The 17,997-nt window shown below is 46.8% G+C and overlaps 1 protein-coding gene across 1 annotated transcript in view; it reads left to right on the top strand.

The window, feature by feature from the left end:
• LOC144099119 (cadherin-like and PC-esterase domain-containing protein 1) overlaps positions 1-17,997 on the top strand; it is a 197,829-nt gene that overhangs the window by 168,836 nt on the left and 10,996 nt on the right. The window contains exons 13-19 of the mRNA XM_077632207.1: positions 2,561-2,667; positions 3,507-3,632; positions 9,757-9,848; positions 11,683-11,712; positions 13,746-13,935; positions 15,737-15,917; positions 17,196-17,319. Coding sequence (XP_077488333.1) covers positions 2,561-2,667; positions 3,507-3,632; positions 9,757-9,848; positions 11,683-11,712; positions 13,746-13,935; positions 15,737-15,917; positions 17,196-17,319 — 850 coding nt within the window. The remainder of the gene's footprint in view (positions 1-2,560; positions 2,668-3,506; positions 3,633-9,756; positions 9,849-11,682; positions 11,713-13,745; positions 13,936-15,736; positions 15,918-17,195; positions 17,320-17,997) is intronic.

Raw genomic sequence — 17,997 nt, 5'->3', positions numbered from 1 at the left:
CGGAAATGAAAGCTTATAGCATTTTGCTATAAAGCTTTGCACGTCATTTGAACGCGTAGATATTTAAATGATTGTATCCAGAACGAAACAAACGCGCCCATTTCGCTAATTAATTTCCAGGCTCTCTCATACGTAAAGGATGAAAACGCCGACTACCGTATTACCGAGGTTCTTTTATGCTTTCTCTTTTTCACAATAAAAGAAAAACTCGTGAAAGAACCTTTTTTCCGCCTATACACCACCTCCTCCACCAAGCTGTGCGCTTCCGAGCTCGCTCGGAGCTAGGTGCTCCGGTTTTTTTTTTTTTTTCAAAACAGCCGAACGACGTTTTATAAACCTCCCGTTTCGTGTCTGTACCGTGGCAGGGCTAAAACATAAGAGCTCAGAGAAAGAAGCCCATTGTGACTGCGCTTGCTCATTACTGGATAAAAAAAATTGAACCAGGAAGGAGATATAGAAGGTAAACAAACAAAAAAAGGACGTCATGCAGCGGGCTGCTCGGGCGAAGCACGGGGCGAGAAACCGGATCCTCTCTGTCCAGCCAGCGGCCGCGCTTAATGGCCGGGCGATATACCGCGCTTAATAGCGGGCTCATTAAAACGTGATCTAGCACTCGCCACGCTACTTATATGCCTGGCGCGCAAGATTAGAGAGGCACGCGCCAAAAGACGTATGCCCTCTCGCGTCCACGTGCGCGGGAGGTGTACTGTGTGGGCCGCGGCCGGCCGCTGCAGAAAGCGAGGGTGGAAAAACGTATGCGCTTCTTTTATCTCCCGTTTTCTCGATGCCATCCTAGCGTGTATCTTTTCCGGGCTTGTTTTTTTTTATTACGAAGACGAAACGGCGGAGGAATCTCGCTCGCCCCACCTGGTCTCTTTACGCTTCGAGTACGACGACCGTGCTGTTCGCTTTTGTCGTGATGAATGACGCAGCGATAATTGCCCGGCGAGTGCTGTCCACCATAACAAAGCATGGGGGATACTTGTTTTCTTTTGCAGGGCTATTTCTTTATTTGGACCTCCCCAAATTCATTCGGTCCTCCACTATGTAGTGAGTGGTATTATTATAGTCGCCGGTGCTCCGCGATGTTTCAACTGTCGAACGAATGGTCAAGCCTGTCCAGCATACCAAATATGGTGCGTGTGTTGGTACATGGCTGAAAATGTATAACCTTGCGTGCACTTTCAGCCCCGTGGGCTTTACCCGTGTGAATAGGGACAGCTGGAGCCGCCGGAGCTTTCTTTACGGTGTGCGTTTCCTTCTGGCGTACGTAGGCCTATGCGCGTTGTCCGCTTAGCATGGGGTGTGCGATCCGGGTTAAACCGGAACTACAACGCCGCTAGAGGTCGAAGCAGGAGCCACATTTCCTGTCACCGTAAACGACCGTCCCGTCCCATGCTGTGATACCATTGTAAATGTTAGAGTTTTCGCTGACGGAATATAAAAGTTCTGAAGAAATAATTCTTGCATCAATAATTCAACATCCAAGTATTAAAAAAATTTCAAGTCTAGAGTCTTTAGAGACTATTCAGAGACTCTTAAGAGAGCCTTCCATAACAAAACCAACGAAAACACCAAAATCCCTTCCCTCTATTTTATGGTTATGGATAGCCTCATTGTCTCTCACATATATATGTATATAATAGTCTCCAATCCTTTAGCATGGCTTGCATCTTATTTAGCACCCACCTGAACTGAACTTACATACGCGAGTCTCCGCTTCCCATTTCACCTGGTTAGATGAGGTGTTATGCTGTGCCGATGACGCACTAAGGATGACCAAGCGAGCCGACCAGCCAATCTGCACTAGGTTCTGCTTGCACCTTGAGAGGTCACTTTCACTGACACAGTTACATCAACCAGCACTTCTGCTACCGTCCGTTCAATAGTTCCCCCAGCGATACTGATGCATACGTGCTGGTCCAACTACTACCCCGTTCTGAATGTGACCGCCTTCAAAAGCGTGCCACTGCCAAACAACCTGAAGAAAACCAGACTGGTGGCTCAAGCAGTAGCAGCGTGGTACCTAGTGCACATCGCCAGAACTGAAAGACAGACATGGGAGGCACTAAATTTGGTCGGCCATTTTCTATACAGGCCCCATATAACATTCTTTCGCATAGGTTATAGTGGTGGATTGCATCCAGGATGCATCTTTTAGTGCGATGTCATTAGAAGCCTCATCGGGAAAAGAATGTGTTGTCGGTCATAAAATTCGCCAATTGGCTCGAAGAATGTGAAGTCACCAGAGCGTATAATTCCCCTTGCTTTGAGAGAAGTGACGTCACCAGATCGACAGTGACGTCACTTCTGGTAAACGCATCAACAGCGTCTAATGCTATCGCTATGCGAACTGTTTATGTAGTTGGGTGGCACTGTGAATTTTTTACCTTCCTCTTTTGTATTTCATTACAACTTAGGAACTCAATATTTCTGCACGAATTATCTCCCCATATGCTTTAGCGCTCAACGAAATAGGTTTAATGAGTACAAATATTATATCTCACGAGAGTCCTAGCACAACGACTGCAGTTGCTCTCTTCTGCTATTGCCCTTCCAGCTGTACCCGACGTACAAGAGCGGACAGTACAAAACTTTCATCGACGAGCTGGAGCAGCTGCAGATGGGGACCCTGGAAGCAAGAGGAGCGACCGAAGATATACAAAGGTGCGCTCGTGTTCTTAAACATAATTTGTATACACTGCACCTCAAAAAACCCAGTGGGAACGCCTCTTACCAAATTGATGCCGAATCACATGGTGGCAAAACATAATCGAACATTTAAATAAAATTAAAATCGCGTTATCTTCGTGGGTAGCAATCAGAAATCTGTTGCTATCAATAATTAAATTATATATTTCCTTGTTTTAAACGCAAGAAGCGCTTTTTGTCGTGTGTTTTGTCGTGTTCTCTCGTTTTTCCCGTCTAATTTCGGGGGCTATTATTTTTTTAAGTGCGTTTCATGCCTCATTTCTATTTACGGATGGCTGGTCCCAATGGTGAGGCTTTACTATCCTGTCTTTCTATCCCATCTTTCAACTCTCCTACTATCTGCACGGGGTAGCGATTGTGGCTCGGCTTGAGCCAGTGAGCAGGCCTGTGCACTTTTCTTTCTTCCTGGCAACAACAGACAGACAGAGGCTCAAAACTCTGCTACGAGATGTTTCAACAGGTTGCGGTTGACGGTGTTGTAAGGTAAAGCCGCTGCTAACACACATAATTATGTCGGAAACTGCTCCATCGTAGAAACACTTCGATAACAATATTCTGGTCGACCATTTGTGGCGCAGTTGTGTGACCTAGTTCTGCGGTCTAGTTATGAGGTGTTTATTCAGTATAAGGTATACAGCGAAATTCTCTAGTGAAAGATATATCGAAACAGATTTCGTGCAGCCTGTCAGTTGTGCGTGGTTTCAGGAAACTATTTTGTTCGTCGCGCTCCAGCAAGCGGTGATATTTTACGCGAGAAGATACTCAGAAATCCCTACGTCTGATCGTGGTTGCAGGAGCTCCGGCAGTCAGCACGGCACTGCCGACATGCACCCGGTTGTGGTGGCGCTGCAGAGGCACTTCAATCGGCACCTGGCGGACGACAACTACTCGGACCTGGAACCGGAGCCCAGCGACGTCTGGTCAGTGCCTGTGTTTCGTGCCGCTAGCACGAGCACACTCGGCCAGATTGTGTAACACTTAATATTGCGCATGAAAGTATAGATATTGGCCTTGTGCTGTTCGCGTGCAAGGCGTAACGGAAGGACCAAGCCCTTTGAGTGACAGAAAATCTTTCTACGCTTACCGTTTACTCCCCGTGTTACAGAAGGCAGAAGCAGAATAAACGAAAGAAGATCTGCACTGCTTTTTACTCTCCACGTGATGTCTATAGCCGCATGCATGCGGTGTACTTCGTGAAAAATGCCCGAACTCAGATCGAAAGTTTCCGAAGTTGTTTATTCAAATGCTTTTCACTCTACTCGCGTTTTTTGAGCAGAGAGTTAAGAGCTCAGGTCGTCGCCACAAATTGTTGAGCCTGTCACTTGACTGTGTGACGTCACCGAAGAAACCCTAGAAGGCTGGCCATTGATTTTGAAGATTCTGACACTGTGTTATGATGTGCATGACGCGGCAGAGTTCTCAGTTACTGACTGAAAGTTGCGTCCCATTCGTGGCCAGTTCTTAAGGTCATCGGCTAGAGTGTTGAGTAACCGGACAAGGAGTTTGGGAGTGGAAAAAAGTGCATGTCTTATATAATGGTGGAAGGGCCTTGACATTCCGGTCTCCTCTACCCTCTGGAATTGCCATAAATGCCGCCTCTAGTTGTGCTTGAATCACGAAACCAATACTGACTTCTACGTCCAAGAACAGCGCCCCCGAAAGTACTCCTTCATTGCAGCTCCGAGCTGTTCCTCTGGGTTGTTTCTCTGGTTTCCCTTTACACAGCCAGATTTTTCCGCAAGCGAAATCACGGCTCAGCCTCCTCATCAAACTACTAGATGTCACCCATCAGCGCGTTCCCTGATCATTTCCCTCTCCTCTTTTTCCTCGGGCATCGTCTCCGAGGGTTTACAGCGCCAGCGACATTCAACCCGTGTTTTCCGACGCACCCATCTTCCCGTGGAAAGCAAAACAGGAAGGGAAGCACGTCGGAAAAGCGTCGTATAGGCGGGCGAAGTTTCTCGACGCAACCCGAACCCCGAACCGTCCCGAGGCGCCGCCCCGGAGAAAAGCGGACGAGCCTCGAGGTTTGTCCGCGGAGACGATGGCGAAGAACAGAGGGCCAAAGAACAAGCCAACCGCTAAAAAAAAGAAGAAGAAGAAATAGTAGCTGAATGGCTTGAAGGACAGAGAGAGACGAAGCAAGCAAGAGTGGCGCGCTGAAAGCCGGGAAGGATGTTACGCCTTTCGAACAACAGCGGGTACCCTGCAAGGTTCTGCAGTTACAACCACTTAAGGAGGGTCGCCCGGGGTTGGCGAGGCCTCGTGGCCTCCTCGGGCAACACAATACAGCGAGTGGAGTTCCTTGTCCCGACAAGCGCCGTTGTCGGCATGCGTAGGCGCGCATGGCGCGCCAGAGACGTGATGGATCGGATCCGCTTGGCGAGGTTTCACCGAGCCTCGCTGGAACCTCTCCTGATTATCACTTTCTTTCTTCCTATCGCTTACTCCTCGCTTGCGGTGGTTATTCTTCCTTCTTTTTTTGTTTTTGTGTTGCGTCGGGGGTCGCGATAATATCTGCGACGTGTCTGCGGGCTTACACTCTCTAAACAACCACCGCTATAGTCCCAGGGGCTCGTCAGTTTTGCGCTCGTGTAACGCGAAATCGAACCGTCTTTTGTTGTGCGCTATCCATGTTCGCGGCACTTCGTGTGCCTTGGCCCGACGATCGGTCTTCTCTTATTTGTTTTTGATATACCTTGGACGTAACTTCTCACCTTTGTGAACCTTGATTAAACGGTGAAAATTGATTGGTTTAAATCTTCCGCGTGTAATCTCGCCGGTAGGCGTGTTTATCAGAGTGCTAGCTTAATTTTTAGTTTTCCTATACCTATCAATCACGGCAAGCCTGTCACCTTGCTTTGGCGGCGTAGGACAACGAGGGACTCGTTTGGGCGCTAACGCAGCGCAAAAACACAAATATATCGGAAAATAACAAGGTCCATAGAGCTTGGTATCTTGTTTCATAGACGAACTCTTTGGTCAGATTATGTTCATGGCGTCGCGTAAGACAGCAATAGCATTTATGAGCGCAAAGTTTTGGCCGAGCGTTACACCGCGATCATTAAACGCCGGCTTATCTGGGATAGAATTTAGTAGGTTGTAAACTTCTGCGCAGGTTAACTACAGAATCATACCCGCTTTTGAGACTAAACCGAGCATGAAAACTAATAAAAAAATGGCTTGTTTATGGCACTGGTACATATTTTAATTGTAGACACATGCTCGTAGAAGAATTCTGACGTTTAGCAGCGTTTTTGGCGCAGAAAATTTGTCACTGCGCTCCTTTTTTGTTATGCACGGGATGGCAACTTCTTGTACTTTCGCCTGCCGTAGTCTTTCTGTATCTCTGGCTTGTATTACTTTTTTTCCATCCTTCAAGCAGAGGATGCTCTTTGCGATGAATGACAAAAGGAATTGTGATCCGACCCGCTCACAAGGTGAAAGTGCGTCTCTGGCCATAGGCACTCGTATCTCCCGATCCCGCCAGACGATGGAAGCGGAGACGGAACACCCATGCCAGCAGCAGTAGCAGCACTTTCAGCTTCGAGAGAAATGGATATATAAAAGATGCACCAACGAGAAGCGAGGGAAGAACGCTAGACAGGGAAACGAAAGGGCAACTCCCACGCACACCTTGCGAGCGGTGCTGCAACCGGGCACAGCGCACGGGTTGGCTCGGCAGCATCGATCTCCCATCTCGAGTCATCAACTATTTATATGAGATTCGTAAAATGCCAGAAGAAATCATTACGGAAAGAAGTGGGGGAGGAGAAAGACGACTAGAAGCGGACGGTGGTGCCCCATCGCCTCCCCCCCCTCCCCCCCCCCCGCCTCCCTCTCACCCCCTCCGCGTGGCTCGGGGCTTCGGGTTCGGTTCCATGCATAATTCATACACGGGGCCCCTTCCTTCGTTCGCTCCTATACCTTTCTCCCTCCTACACACACTGTGGACTAGGCACAGATCGGACGCGGGTTTTAAGCGTGCCCTATAGCTCGAAAGATCTTATACCTCCTCCATATTGCACTCTCCCAGGGTCCTCCTCTCCCCATCCTCCCTGGCATTCCTTGCTCGCTTTCTCGTTTTTGTGGAGTTTATTTTTCCTTTTTTACGCAGAACCAAAAGCAGGCCTATACTATCAGCTCTTCATTCTATCCTTGTTGCACGTTCACAAAAGAGGACCCAGGAAAGACGCGAAGTAACCGCAATACGAAAAAAAATGCAACAGAAATAATAAAACTCCTATAACCTTCCGCCGCAGACCTGGCGATGCAATGGAAGGGCCATCCTTGAGCGCTTTTTAATGTGCGTGCCCGGCGGCCAGCCAAGCACGTGTTTTCAAAGCCTTTGAGCCGCTATACGAGAGTTTTATGGCCGGCCGTCCGACCGGCCCTTCGAACCAGCGGTTCGAGCGAGTCCAGCCAGGTTTACACTTTCGCTCGAGAATGCTGCGTTGTTTCTCTCATGGATATGCAACTGCGCGGAGCTCTGTTTATAACCGCGGCTACTTAATGCCACCGCTTTGGACGGAACACGGGAAAGAAGAAAAGCCACTCAGTTCTTTTTTCTCAACTTCGAAACCTTACTTTGGTATGTCCATTACTAGTGCTTTCCGGGAAAGCAGTTAGTGCGCTTTTCATCATTGGCTACATCCGCAACAGCTAAAGGGCTTAATTCATTTATCTCCTATTAGCCGGCAGCAGCTGTGGTCACCTTATGTACGAAAATTTTTCTGATCTCAGTTGCCTACCTAATACCCCCGACACCTCTGCTCCTTCTCCCTTCTCTTGGAATCCACTTCGTTATACTAATGGACAATCGGTTATCGTCTGTACGTATTACATTCTCTCCCTATATCCACTATGTCTTCATCATTTCAGCTTTGTTGCTTTGAACTCCTGTTTGCTGCGTAACCTACTTTGCTCTCGTTTCGTCTTTTAAAGTTACCTCTACCATTTTCCATTCCATAGCTAACAACATTGTCCTGAATTCGATTCATAGCCTTTTCGTTAACCTCCAAGGTAGGTGCATGCTGACATTATGCACCTGGTATATACTGTTCTCTTCACAAATACTGGTAAGCGGCTCTTCACGACTAGAGAGTGCCTGCTAAATCCACTCTGCCCCATTTTTGTTCTTCAATAATTGCTGCACTCTCATCCTCCGAATCTGCGGACAGCACTTCGCCTAGATAGATATAAGTAGATATCTATATAGATATACGTAGATATATACGTAGACATGATAGATATACGTATTAGCTGAACGCTTCCAATACGTCGCTACCTGTCGTAAACTGCGTTTCTAATATCATACTTTCTTTTCAAGTCCCTTAAATTTTCTTTCTTTACCTTCGCTTTTCAATTCGGTTTGCTTGAAGCCGGGTCATATAAGGAACAGCGATGCAAAGTTGTGCAAAGCGTGAAGCGGCCGCTCCAGTTGCCACTCATTTTTCGTAATACCGAAGCGTTTCCGAGAAGCTCTCCCCCACGCTGATTGAAACTACATAAATACGAGCATGCTGGGCCGTCTCTCCTAGCGCATATTCTTTTAGCGATTTCAAATTCCCTCAAGACCGAGTGAACGTCTACCTGGTGTTCTCAGTGCTGCTACCGTTCCTGAAAAAACTAACCTGAACAATACCGATCCTCACCACTCCTGCAGTCGCGGCTACTGAAGCAGCTGTAGGTTGCGCAACCTCCTGTTTAGGACTAGAAGACCAACGACATGGGCACCCGATGTATGAGCCAGCTCTTTTTTTTAATGCGAAAGCATTACTAGTCCCATACATGTAGTTCTTCTGTATATACTCGCCCCTGACTGACCTCTATGTGGCATAGGTTTTCCCGACATTCGTACCAAAATTTTGACACAACAGTTTGTTGTACAGTGTTTCGGGTGGTGTCTTGCGATTTCTCGTTGTATATAGCTTACATGTGCTAATTAAGTTGGAGGCTAGCTTGCGACAGGCATTTGAATCGACGACATATGCACCTTCAAATGTACGCCGTCCCAGACTTTCGTATCAAAATTGTGTTGCAACCGTTCGTCTTAGAGCGTTCGGGGTGGCGTCATACGCGCGTGTATGTGTGGGTAGTGTCCTACGTCCTGCCACTGGAAACAGCGCAAACACTGGAGCGCGCTGCGTGCGGCGCATCATTTCAACGCTTTCGCATTCCCACGCGTAAGCAGTCTTAAGCGTGTCTGCCAATTTCTTTTTCAATTTTTCACAACGGTAGCAGGACAGTAAATGGTGCAGGAGCGGTAGGAAGGGGTGGAAGAAAATCAGTTGCCCCTTAAAAACTACGAAGTTTACGGGATGATATTCTTTTTTTTTTTGTAGTGGTTAACCTATCGTCGTGGGAATGTTGTGTCTTTTTTCTGATCTCGGAAGAGCTTTTTTTTTTAAGGCGATAGCCTTTAATGGCTCATACTGGCGGTGACCGTCCGTCCATTACATCGCCACCTAGGTCACGTGACACCGCGCTCGCGCCAGCTGCCCTTCTCTGTCGTGAAATGAATTCAAGCGCGGCAAATTCAAATCAGTGCAATGAGTCGCAAACAGCTTTCGCCTTCCCGAAGTTAAGAGATATGTAAGTGCATCCAACGAATCTTTTTCAGAACAGTATATGTAGCCCGTAATTGGTGTATGAAGCGGAACATATCGACATAGTCAGAGCGACAACACGGCTTGAAGCTGCTGAGCACTAATATACCCTAGTAGCACAGCACATGGACCCAATATTGAAAATGTGTTGGCAAAGGCTGGTCCTTTGTAGGGCCGGTATTTGTCGACACATTTTTAATATTGAGCCGATGTTCTGTGCTCATTGGGTAGGTGTAGAGCCCCTTATCGTCGTCCTGCAGATGACTGGTGGCGCCAATAGTAGGGCAAAGTGCAAAGTGGGGAAGCCTAACAATTATGAAAAGACGATCTTGAGTGGTGCCTGTCATTTACGCCGCGGCTAATATGGCTTTATATTATCATACGCCTGCAGTATAAGCATGGCTGCTGAGTGCTACAAACACACTTTTTTTCGCAGGAAGGGGACCAACAATTCTTCAGCGCAGCACAGTGACAAACAGGAAGAGGACTTCCTGAGCGGTGGTCAAGACTTCTATGCGTGGAGCCAACGTAAGACAAACTTTGGCCATTGTCCCGGCGGATTAATGACATCGGCAGTACCGCGTTATAACGCTATTCTTTGCGCCGAGTATATACCGTGCACGTAAGCGCTGTACGCGAAAACATTTCGCGATGAATGCCTGTGATTGGCAGAATTGAATAAATGGGGTCGATTCTTGTTGAGTGTTTTGGTTTTGACACACAATCGGATAAGGAGATCATGTGGCAGTCACAAGTTTAGAAACGTATTTCCTTTGTACAGCAAGTTTTCGAACTCACCATTTATTTATGTTATTTCAACCTTCCAGAAATCTAAAGACACATCAGCGCAGTGGTTTCCTAGGCGTCTAAGACACTTTGGAATGATTTGGTTTATGGTGGTTTAACGTCCCAAAGCGACTCAGGCTACGAGAGACGCTGTAGTGAAGGGCTCCGGAAATTTCGACCACCTGGGGTTTTTTAACGTGCACAGACATCGCACACCACACGGGCCTCTAAAATTTCGCCTCAATCGAAATTCGACCACCGCGGCCGGGATCGAGCCCGCGTCTTTCGGGCCAGCAGCCGAGCGCCATAACCACTCAGCCACCGCGGCAGCTTCCACTTTGGAATACGTCTTCGTGCTACTAAAGTCATCAACTACTCACTATCAACTACTCACTGCTGCACTTGTTCTTCTAACTTTGAAAGAAAACATGTAGCACAACTTATGTTCCCATGACAGAATGTTTATAAATCAAGCTTTCGTGGACGTCTGAAGCTTGGGTGTTTCAACCAGGTGGTATTTTTCTGTGAGCTCTACTGCATTTAATGCGAGGCTTCTTTTTTTTTTCCTTTCTTTCTTTCTTTCTTTCTTTCTTTCTTTCTTTCTTTCTTTCTTTCTTTCTTCCTCCCTTTCTTTATTTCTTCCGTTCTTTATTTCTCTCTTTTCTCCTTTCTTTCTTTATCTTTATTTCTCTTCCTTTCTTTCTTTTTCTCTGTCTTTCTTTCTTCTCTTCTTTCTTTCTTTATCTTTATTTATCTTTCTTTCTTTCTTTCTTTATTTCTTTCTCTCGCTATTTCATTCTTTCTTCTTTCCTTTCTTTCTTTCTTCCTCTCTTTTCAGAGTTCCGTCTTGTTCCCTTTATGCCGCCTGCTATAGGAAACATGTGTGCAGTATAGTTTCAAACATTGATTACATTGTATGAGCTACATACACACTGATGTAGCCTTTACAAACGCCTTCCACGCAAAATTATCTCCACGTTTGTTCCATCACCAGTAAAAGCGCTCACCATGTTGCTACAGGCGTATCCTAGTATGAGCTCAGTCACCGCGAACAGGAGAGCTCAATCGGTTTGCACGCACTGCCGATGGTTGCCCAGAAAAAAAAAAAAAAGTCCGCTGCACCGCCCCTTTGAAAAGAATCCGCAGTGACTTAATTTAAAAACTTTAAACCTCCATTTCAGGCAACGCATATTTCTTGCATAATAGCATTCTGTTCGTGCCACGCGCTGGTATATTTCCCGCTTTTGATTCTAATTCGCATCTACGCGATATGGCTTGGCAGTCGCTTCACCACAGCTTTGTGTGGCAAAAGTTATAACAACCGCCTCCGGTTTGCCTCATTCCAGGAAAATTTGTGGTTACGCCCCCTGGTGCGCAAAAAAGAAAGCCGTTAGAACCTGTTGAGTACACGGTTTGAAGTACGAGCGGCCGGAAGAAAATGCATTCATTACTCCCCTCTCTTCTTGGCTTGGGAAAAAATAACGTTCACGCTTGCGAGGCGAAGTAACGTAGTTTTCTTTTTTTCTCCCTTCTCTCTCTCTCTCTTATTTACTTTTCTCTCTTTCTCTCTTTTTAGCGACCTTGACGAACGTCACTTGCAGCAAAGGTAAGCCGGCGCAGCGACGACGTCCTGATTTATTATCCGCTGTTAGCGAGACGCTCCGTATTCGCGCTGAGGATATACGACCCGACATTACAGCAGAGTGCGCACGACGCCGCTGCATTTTCGAGCTCGAGTCGGGCGCGAGCTGAAACAACGGGTTGCATCCTGGCAGGAAGACACCGGCAGATGGCGGTACCGTCCTTTTTCGAAAACGCCCCCCGATACTTACCGCTTCCTTTCTTTATTTCCTTTTTGACGTGGAAGAAAAATATCAGAACAAAATTAAGACTGTGCCCCTCCAAGTCGATTTCGCGAAAAATAAGGAAGCAACTTAGGGTGAAAATTCACGTGTTTACTTAGTACGCTCGAGCGTAAAATGGGACTTGAAGTCTTTTTTTTTCAAGTTATAAATGCTGAGTGACGTCAGGTGTGTGTTTTTTTTTCCTTCGTCTTGACTGTTCATTTATTTTTTTGTTTCCAGGATTCGTTGCAGCGAGTGTCGCCGCGAATCTGCGCGCGACATTTTTGGACGTTCCGCAAAGTTATGGCCGAAACGCTATTACCCGCGTTTCGCGACTAGGAGAACACTGTAATGCGAGAAATTCGGAGTTAGTTTTGCCCTGAATTTTCTTTGCTTTTTTTTCTAACGCGGCGAGAATTGGAAGCATGATTTTCGGTAGTGCCCGTTGCGCCACGCATCAGCGTAAGAGCAGAATAATGCCGCTGCACAAAGGTGAACGAAACAACGACACGAGGAAATTACTTTTGAAACAGTTCTTGCGCGAAAGATTCATTGAGCTTGAAATAATGGTGGTCTGTGCGCACAGGTTTCGCCATAAGTTGGCCCCAAATGGGTCGCGGCCGCTACCTTATACCTCGTTTCGCTTTTCTAACTAAACCAACTTGTTTCTTACGAATTGCCCTCTACCATAATGATCTGTGCACAACTTCGCGCACCTTAATTTCAGCACAAGTAGTTTTGTGCACCACAGTGTAGGCTGCTTCAGGTCCGTTCGTTATGCAGAACCTGAGAAAAATGCTTTCTGTCGTTCGCTCATGTCGCAAACTGCACACGTGGCTTAAACCGCAGCAGAATTCGCAACTGCAGAATGGTGTACTGGTATGTCTAGGAAGCTGTTTTACAGCGAGAGCTGTTAGGCGGCCGTCCCTGGCTTGCGCGTCGCCGTCGGCGTAACCGGGGGGTGCGTTACCATGGTTACCATGTTAACCCGGGTATGGTTATAATCCCGCATGACACCGTGTAGGATGTGTTAAGACCTTTATTAATGCTGTGCGTGGGTTTGTGTCTCGTCGTCTGATGTCGCCTTATGTCCTGGCCAACCTGGGTCCCATAAGCCTGTGGGTGGCTCTGTTTAGAACAGCCGCCTGCCAAAACTAAATGCCTACGCAGCTATCGCTGAATCTCGCGTTGCATAGTCGTAACTGTCCTGTGAAAATTTTTTGCTCTTTATCCTTAAGGGTCTTTATTGACCAAGAAAACATATTTGTTTGCTTTTTTATCAGAATATTAGGTAACATAGTTATATATAGCCACCCTGATGCAGAAATTTTTTAAAATATTCAATTTGCTGAACTGTATGCCCACATCTGAAATTACGTTAATGCACGAATTGCATCAAAGTTGTTAGGAACTGAAATTTTATTCGCCACAGGTTTAGCGATGTGCGCCCATCACGTAACTGATTCATTATAATGGGAGCATGTCACTCTGTCCACTTATTTTTTTTCTTGTAGGTTGGTTGTTAGAATACCCTTTCCTTTCTCTGCTCTTATGTAGCGGACTCACGATTCTAAAGATCAGTTCTCAGTCAGCGCTGTCGTCTGGCCCACCCTCTTTTATTCTCCCGGTGTTCCTGCGCTGCAATTCTTTGAAAAATCTAAGCGCAGACTGTGGATAGCCCACTTTGTTTCTCGGTCCCATCTGACGCGGCTGAACTTTGCGTTAGCATGTTGTACTCTGACGGTCTGCCATGCGACACAACACTCACTGGATGCTTCCCTCGTCGTTGACGCAGACCCGTCGACGATGCCGTACCTGGCGCAAATTGTGACCGAGCCCCTGGTGCGTCTTCAGCCGGCGTTCAAGCCACAGCGGACCGAGTACTTCGCCAACGTCTCCTACGACCTGGTGCTCCTCAAGGTGTGGGGGCTTGCCCAGCACTGCGGAAGCCACGTCCGCGTCGACGACAAATACGGTCCCGCCAGGTGGCGTCGCTTTGTCTGTCTTGCATTCTGATGGCAGCTTACTTGTTCACATATTTTGATTAAACAGAGAGTTTTGACACAGCATTTGCTGCTAGTATGCTTATACTTTAAACATAAAGCAGTAAAGAGGGAGTAAGCTGCTTCATGCTGTTCTAGAACACAACTTACTCTATCTTTACTCCCTTATATGAGTATTGTTGTTTAGAGTGAAGAGCAACACATGCACGGTACCTGGAGCGGCTTTATGAGCGTCTCTTGGACGGAGTGGTCGTATTAGCGCAATGCCTTGGATTGCTGTTATCAAAAAAGGGACACTAATGCGGTTTTTATCTTTAAATTAATTCCTCGCTGAGGGCGAAAGTGGTCGTCCCTCTCACCCCCTTCCTTTAATCCGCCCCTGCATGGTGCTAGAAGACAATAACACGAGGAAAAAGAAACCGAAACACTCACGAGAAGTGACATAGCTTATGGGATACAATTATTAGTCTAAAGGTTGAGTGTTTAAGTACCTCTAGTTATCGGTCCCAAGGTGCGCAAATCATCAGTGTAGACATGGTATAAAACTGAAATGAATGAAAAGATGAAAATCACTAAACGAAGCAAATGACATTAAAAACACCTTGTTTTTAAAACCGGCCACCCACAGCCACCGTTCGCTTTATTTCTATTATTCTTATACAGAGTTCGCAGTGAAAGCAGCAAAGGTGTGCGAGCATAGGATGTGTATCAGAGCGGCTTTGTGATCGACGTAGTGCTCAAAGGGCGCAATTTCTATGGGCGCCGGTGTCTTCAAGCGCCTGCAACACATTCCGAAGGCGCGCATTTGTCATGCAGTCGGCGTGTTGCGTTATGAATAATGCACGTTCAACAAAAACAGCGTGAGCAAAGAGCGAATATTTTGCGCAACAACTGGAAGGCTACACTCTTTACACCCACGCATCATCAAAATAGAAAATGACTGTGGGTTTGGTGACATCGATTCGAAAGAACAAGATTTTTTCAACACTATGTTTATCCATTGATATTAGTTTTCGCCGCCCACTAGCCAACCGTGTTGAATTACCTATGCTTCAAAATTATCAGAAATTCAAAACAAGTGCTTCTAGTTTCCTTGGCTGTCAGCATGCGGCGCATGGGTTAGAACATTCAGAAATAGTGCGTTCAAATCATCCGTGATGTAAGAAAAAAAGAGTGACCGGCTGGAGGATAGAATGTGATAATCCGCAAGGTTTAGCCGCACTCGCTGGGTGCTGTCCCGAATTTGTGACAAAAATGGAAAAATACTTTCATGTCATCAAAATTCTTAGCGATTTGGAGCTCAGGTGTTGATATTTAGTGCTTTATAATACTACGAGGCTGAATTTTTGCGTTCTGAAATAACAAGACAAAAGGAGCTTCCATGACGCCGTGAATTTTTTTTTTTAGGTTGCGTGCGAGCAACTGCTGTGTGCGTGGACTTGTACATCGCTCTCTTCTCGAGGCGTGTGGTTACCATTAGTGTTTAAAATGAAAATTGGTTTTTCGGGAAAGGAAATGGCACAGTATCTGTCTCATATATCGTTGGACACCCGAACCGCGCCGTAAGGATAGAGATAAATGAGGGACTGGGAGAAGAAAGGAAGAAAGAGGTGCTGTAGTGGAGGGCTCCGGAATAATTTCGACCACCTGGGGATCTTTAACGTGCACTGACATCGCACAGCACACGGGCGCCTTAGCGTTTCGCCTCCGTCGAAACGCAGCCGCCGCGGTCGGGTTCGAACCTCTGGTGCTGGTCTAACCCCGTCCGCGGTGGCGTCCGCAGGCCGGCCAACTACACTCTGGGCGTGGGCGAGAACAAGGTGGTGCTGTACGTGATGGACGGCGGCCAGCCGGACCCGTGGGTGGTGAACGCGTACACGTTGCTCATCCGACGCATGCCCCTGGCCGACGACTCCCTTGTCTTCAGCCCCGCCGCGCAGCACCAGGTGTGCAGCCTCAAGCAGGTGAGCTGCTCACGAAGAGAAGATATTTACTCGCAAATAATGGAGACGTGGGCTTCACTAGATGAGCCGGCTACTCTAGCTGCTAGACGCTATAGTGATGCGCAGGGAGTAACTGTGTAGTAAGCAGCGATGACACATTCCAATCAGTTTTTAATCATTCGTTCAACAAGTGAATAAGTCACTGCTTTATCACCATCATCACAATCATCATCACCATCATCCCCGAATATATGCACTAAAAGAGAAAGACCGGAGTCATTTATATCATCTAAGCCTCTGCAATGCTGTGACTACTTTATCTTGCAAACATCCTTACCTCATCTATGCACCTGATTCACCTCCGACCCTTACTACAGTTGCCTTCTCTCGGAATTCATGCCACTACAAACCATCAACGGAAAATTTCTACTTGACCGACTTGTTGATTGATTGTCTTGTCAAATAATTGTACGATCCGTTAATCAATGAGCAATCAGTCAATAAAGGCAATTGGCCTCAAAAAGTGTGGCAAACACTCTACACAGAGTATCTACGACATTGTTTACGCTAAAGGGATGCGTGGAGGAAGCACTGATTCTGCCGCTTTGAGTTTCTTAGTGGGCTGCATAAATATATCACCACAGAGGCACATTAGCTGTTTATAATAGTTGGCGCATGTAGTGTTTTAGCCGGTTACGCAAATAGCTCTCACAATTGAACTCACCGGATCCAGTGCACTTTCGCAGAAGTCGGCCGTAAACCTAGGCGGTCATGACATGACGGTTGATGTATGCTTAGTTCTATTGTGGCCAAAAATAAATTTAGATTAATGAATAAAAATTTAACCGACGATCAGTACGATTCATGCGACTGAGTATGCGTTGGCACTAGTGTTCCCAAAGGCGGAGTAGCCGGTGCAGCTGATGTGTTCACACCTCGCGAGAGGGTGGCGAGATCCACTCCATCAATCACAGTTTGACACGTCGTATCCCCTCTCCCGGCCCAATCCACCAATCAGAGTCTGATATGCTATACCCCCTTTCCCTTCCCCTCGTCTCAGACTGGCGACCGCGCTCTCCTCTCGTCCTCTTACCCCTTTCCTCTCCCGCCCTCCGCTCCCCTACATGTGGAGAGGGGATTCCCCTCTCTCGACTTTTCCTCCTCTCTATTGAAGCTTCACACGTCAGCGCCGGGCACTTTTCGCGAAATGGGTGTTATAATGCTAAAGCGTTAAAAGTATGGCTCTTAATCTTGTGATGGACTGTTTCCTGTTGACGCTTCTTTCAATTACCTTTGCAGGAATGTGAGATGCAAGTATCCCCAATAGAACCATGCGGCCTATACAGTGAAGTCGGCGTAGACTGGCCCACTTATCTTGAAAAGACGGCCAGGCTTCCCGTCTGCAAGGATGGAAGCTCACCAGGTGAGACTGGAGGCCACGCTAATGATTTTCTTACCTCAGTGTAGGGAATGGGAACACGACCTCATCGCTTATCATACTTTTATTCTAAACGCCTATGTACTATTCTAACGCCACTGAAAATGCTACTTGTGTTCTGCGGAAGAAAATGATTGCAGAGAAAGTGTTTTTGACAAGAGAGCATGTATGCAGCTCCTGTGGAACACGAACTAAACCAGAGGATGTCTATGACATCGACGTTAAGCTAAGGGGACTGGGAACCACGTATTTGGCGCGAAACTACAAAAATTAAGTTGTCGTTTCAGTAGAGTTTGAAACTAAATATCACGGTAACTTTGCCGCGCGTTGTCTACCAAGCAGCGTCTGTACATTGGTTGCCAGGCTCATCTTCAAAAGTCAAAACTAATGCAAACGCTTTGATGAACACCGCCTATAGAAATAGAGGGGAAAAATCGGTTGGCCACATGTACGTACATCAGATTAGATGTCAGGCATCTAAAGTGTCTTTTATGTCTGCATAACCTCTTGTGCTGTAACCACAAGTGGCAGGCGTTTCTTTTTTTTTTTAATCGTGGCGTGCAGCGTTTACAGGTACGTGCAATATAAAGTGAGCAATTCGTACGCGGTCAAAAAACCTGTTTTATTTTTGCTTCTGCGTTGAATGAAGAGACATAAATCATT

The sequence above is a fragment of the Amblyomma americanum genome, chromosome 7, assembly GCF_052857255.1.
Source record: "Amblyomma americanum isolate KBUSLIRL-KWMA chromosome 7, ASM5285725v1, whole genome shotgun sequence".
Lineage (NCBI taxonomy): Eukaryota > Metazoa > Arthropoda > Arachnida > Ixodida > Ixodidae > Amblyomma > Amblyomma americanum.
Note: the sequence above shows the minus strand (reverse complement) of the source record. Positions and strands in the feature narration are given on the sequence as shown.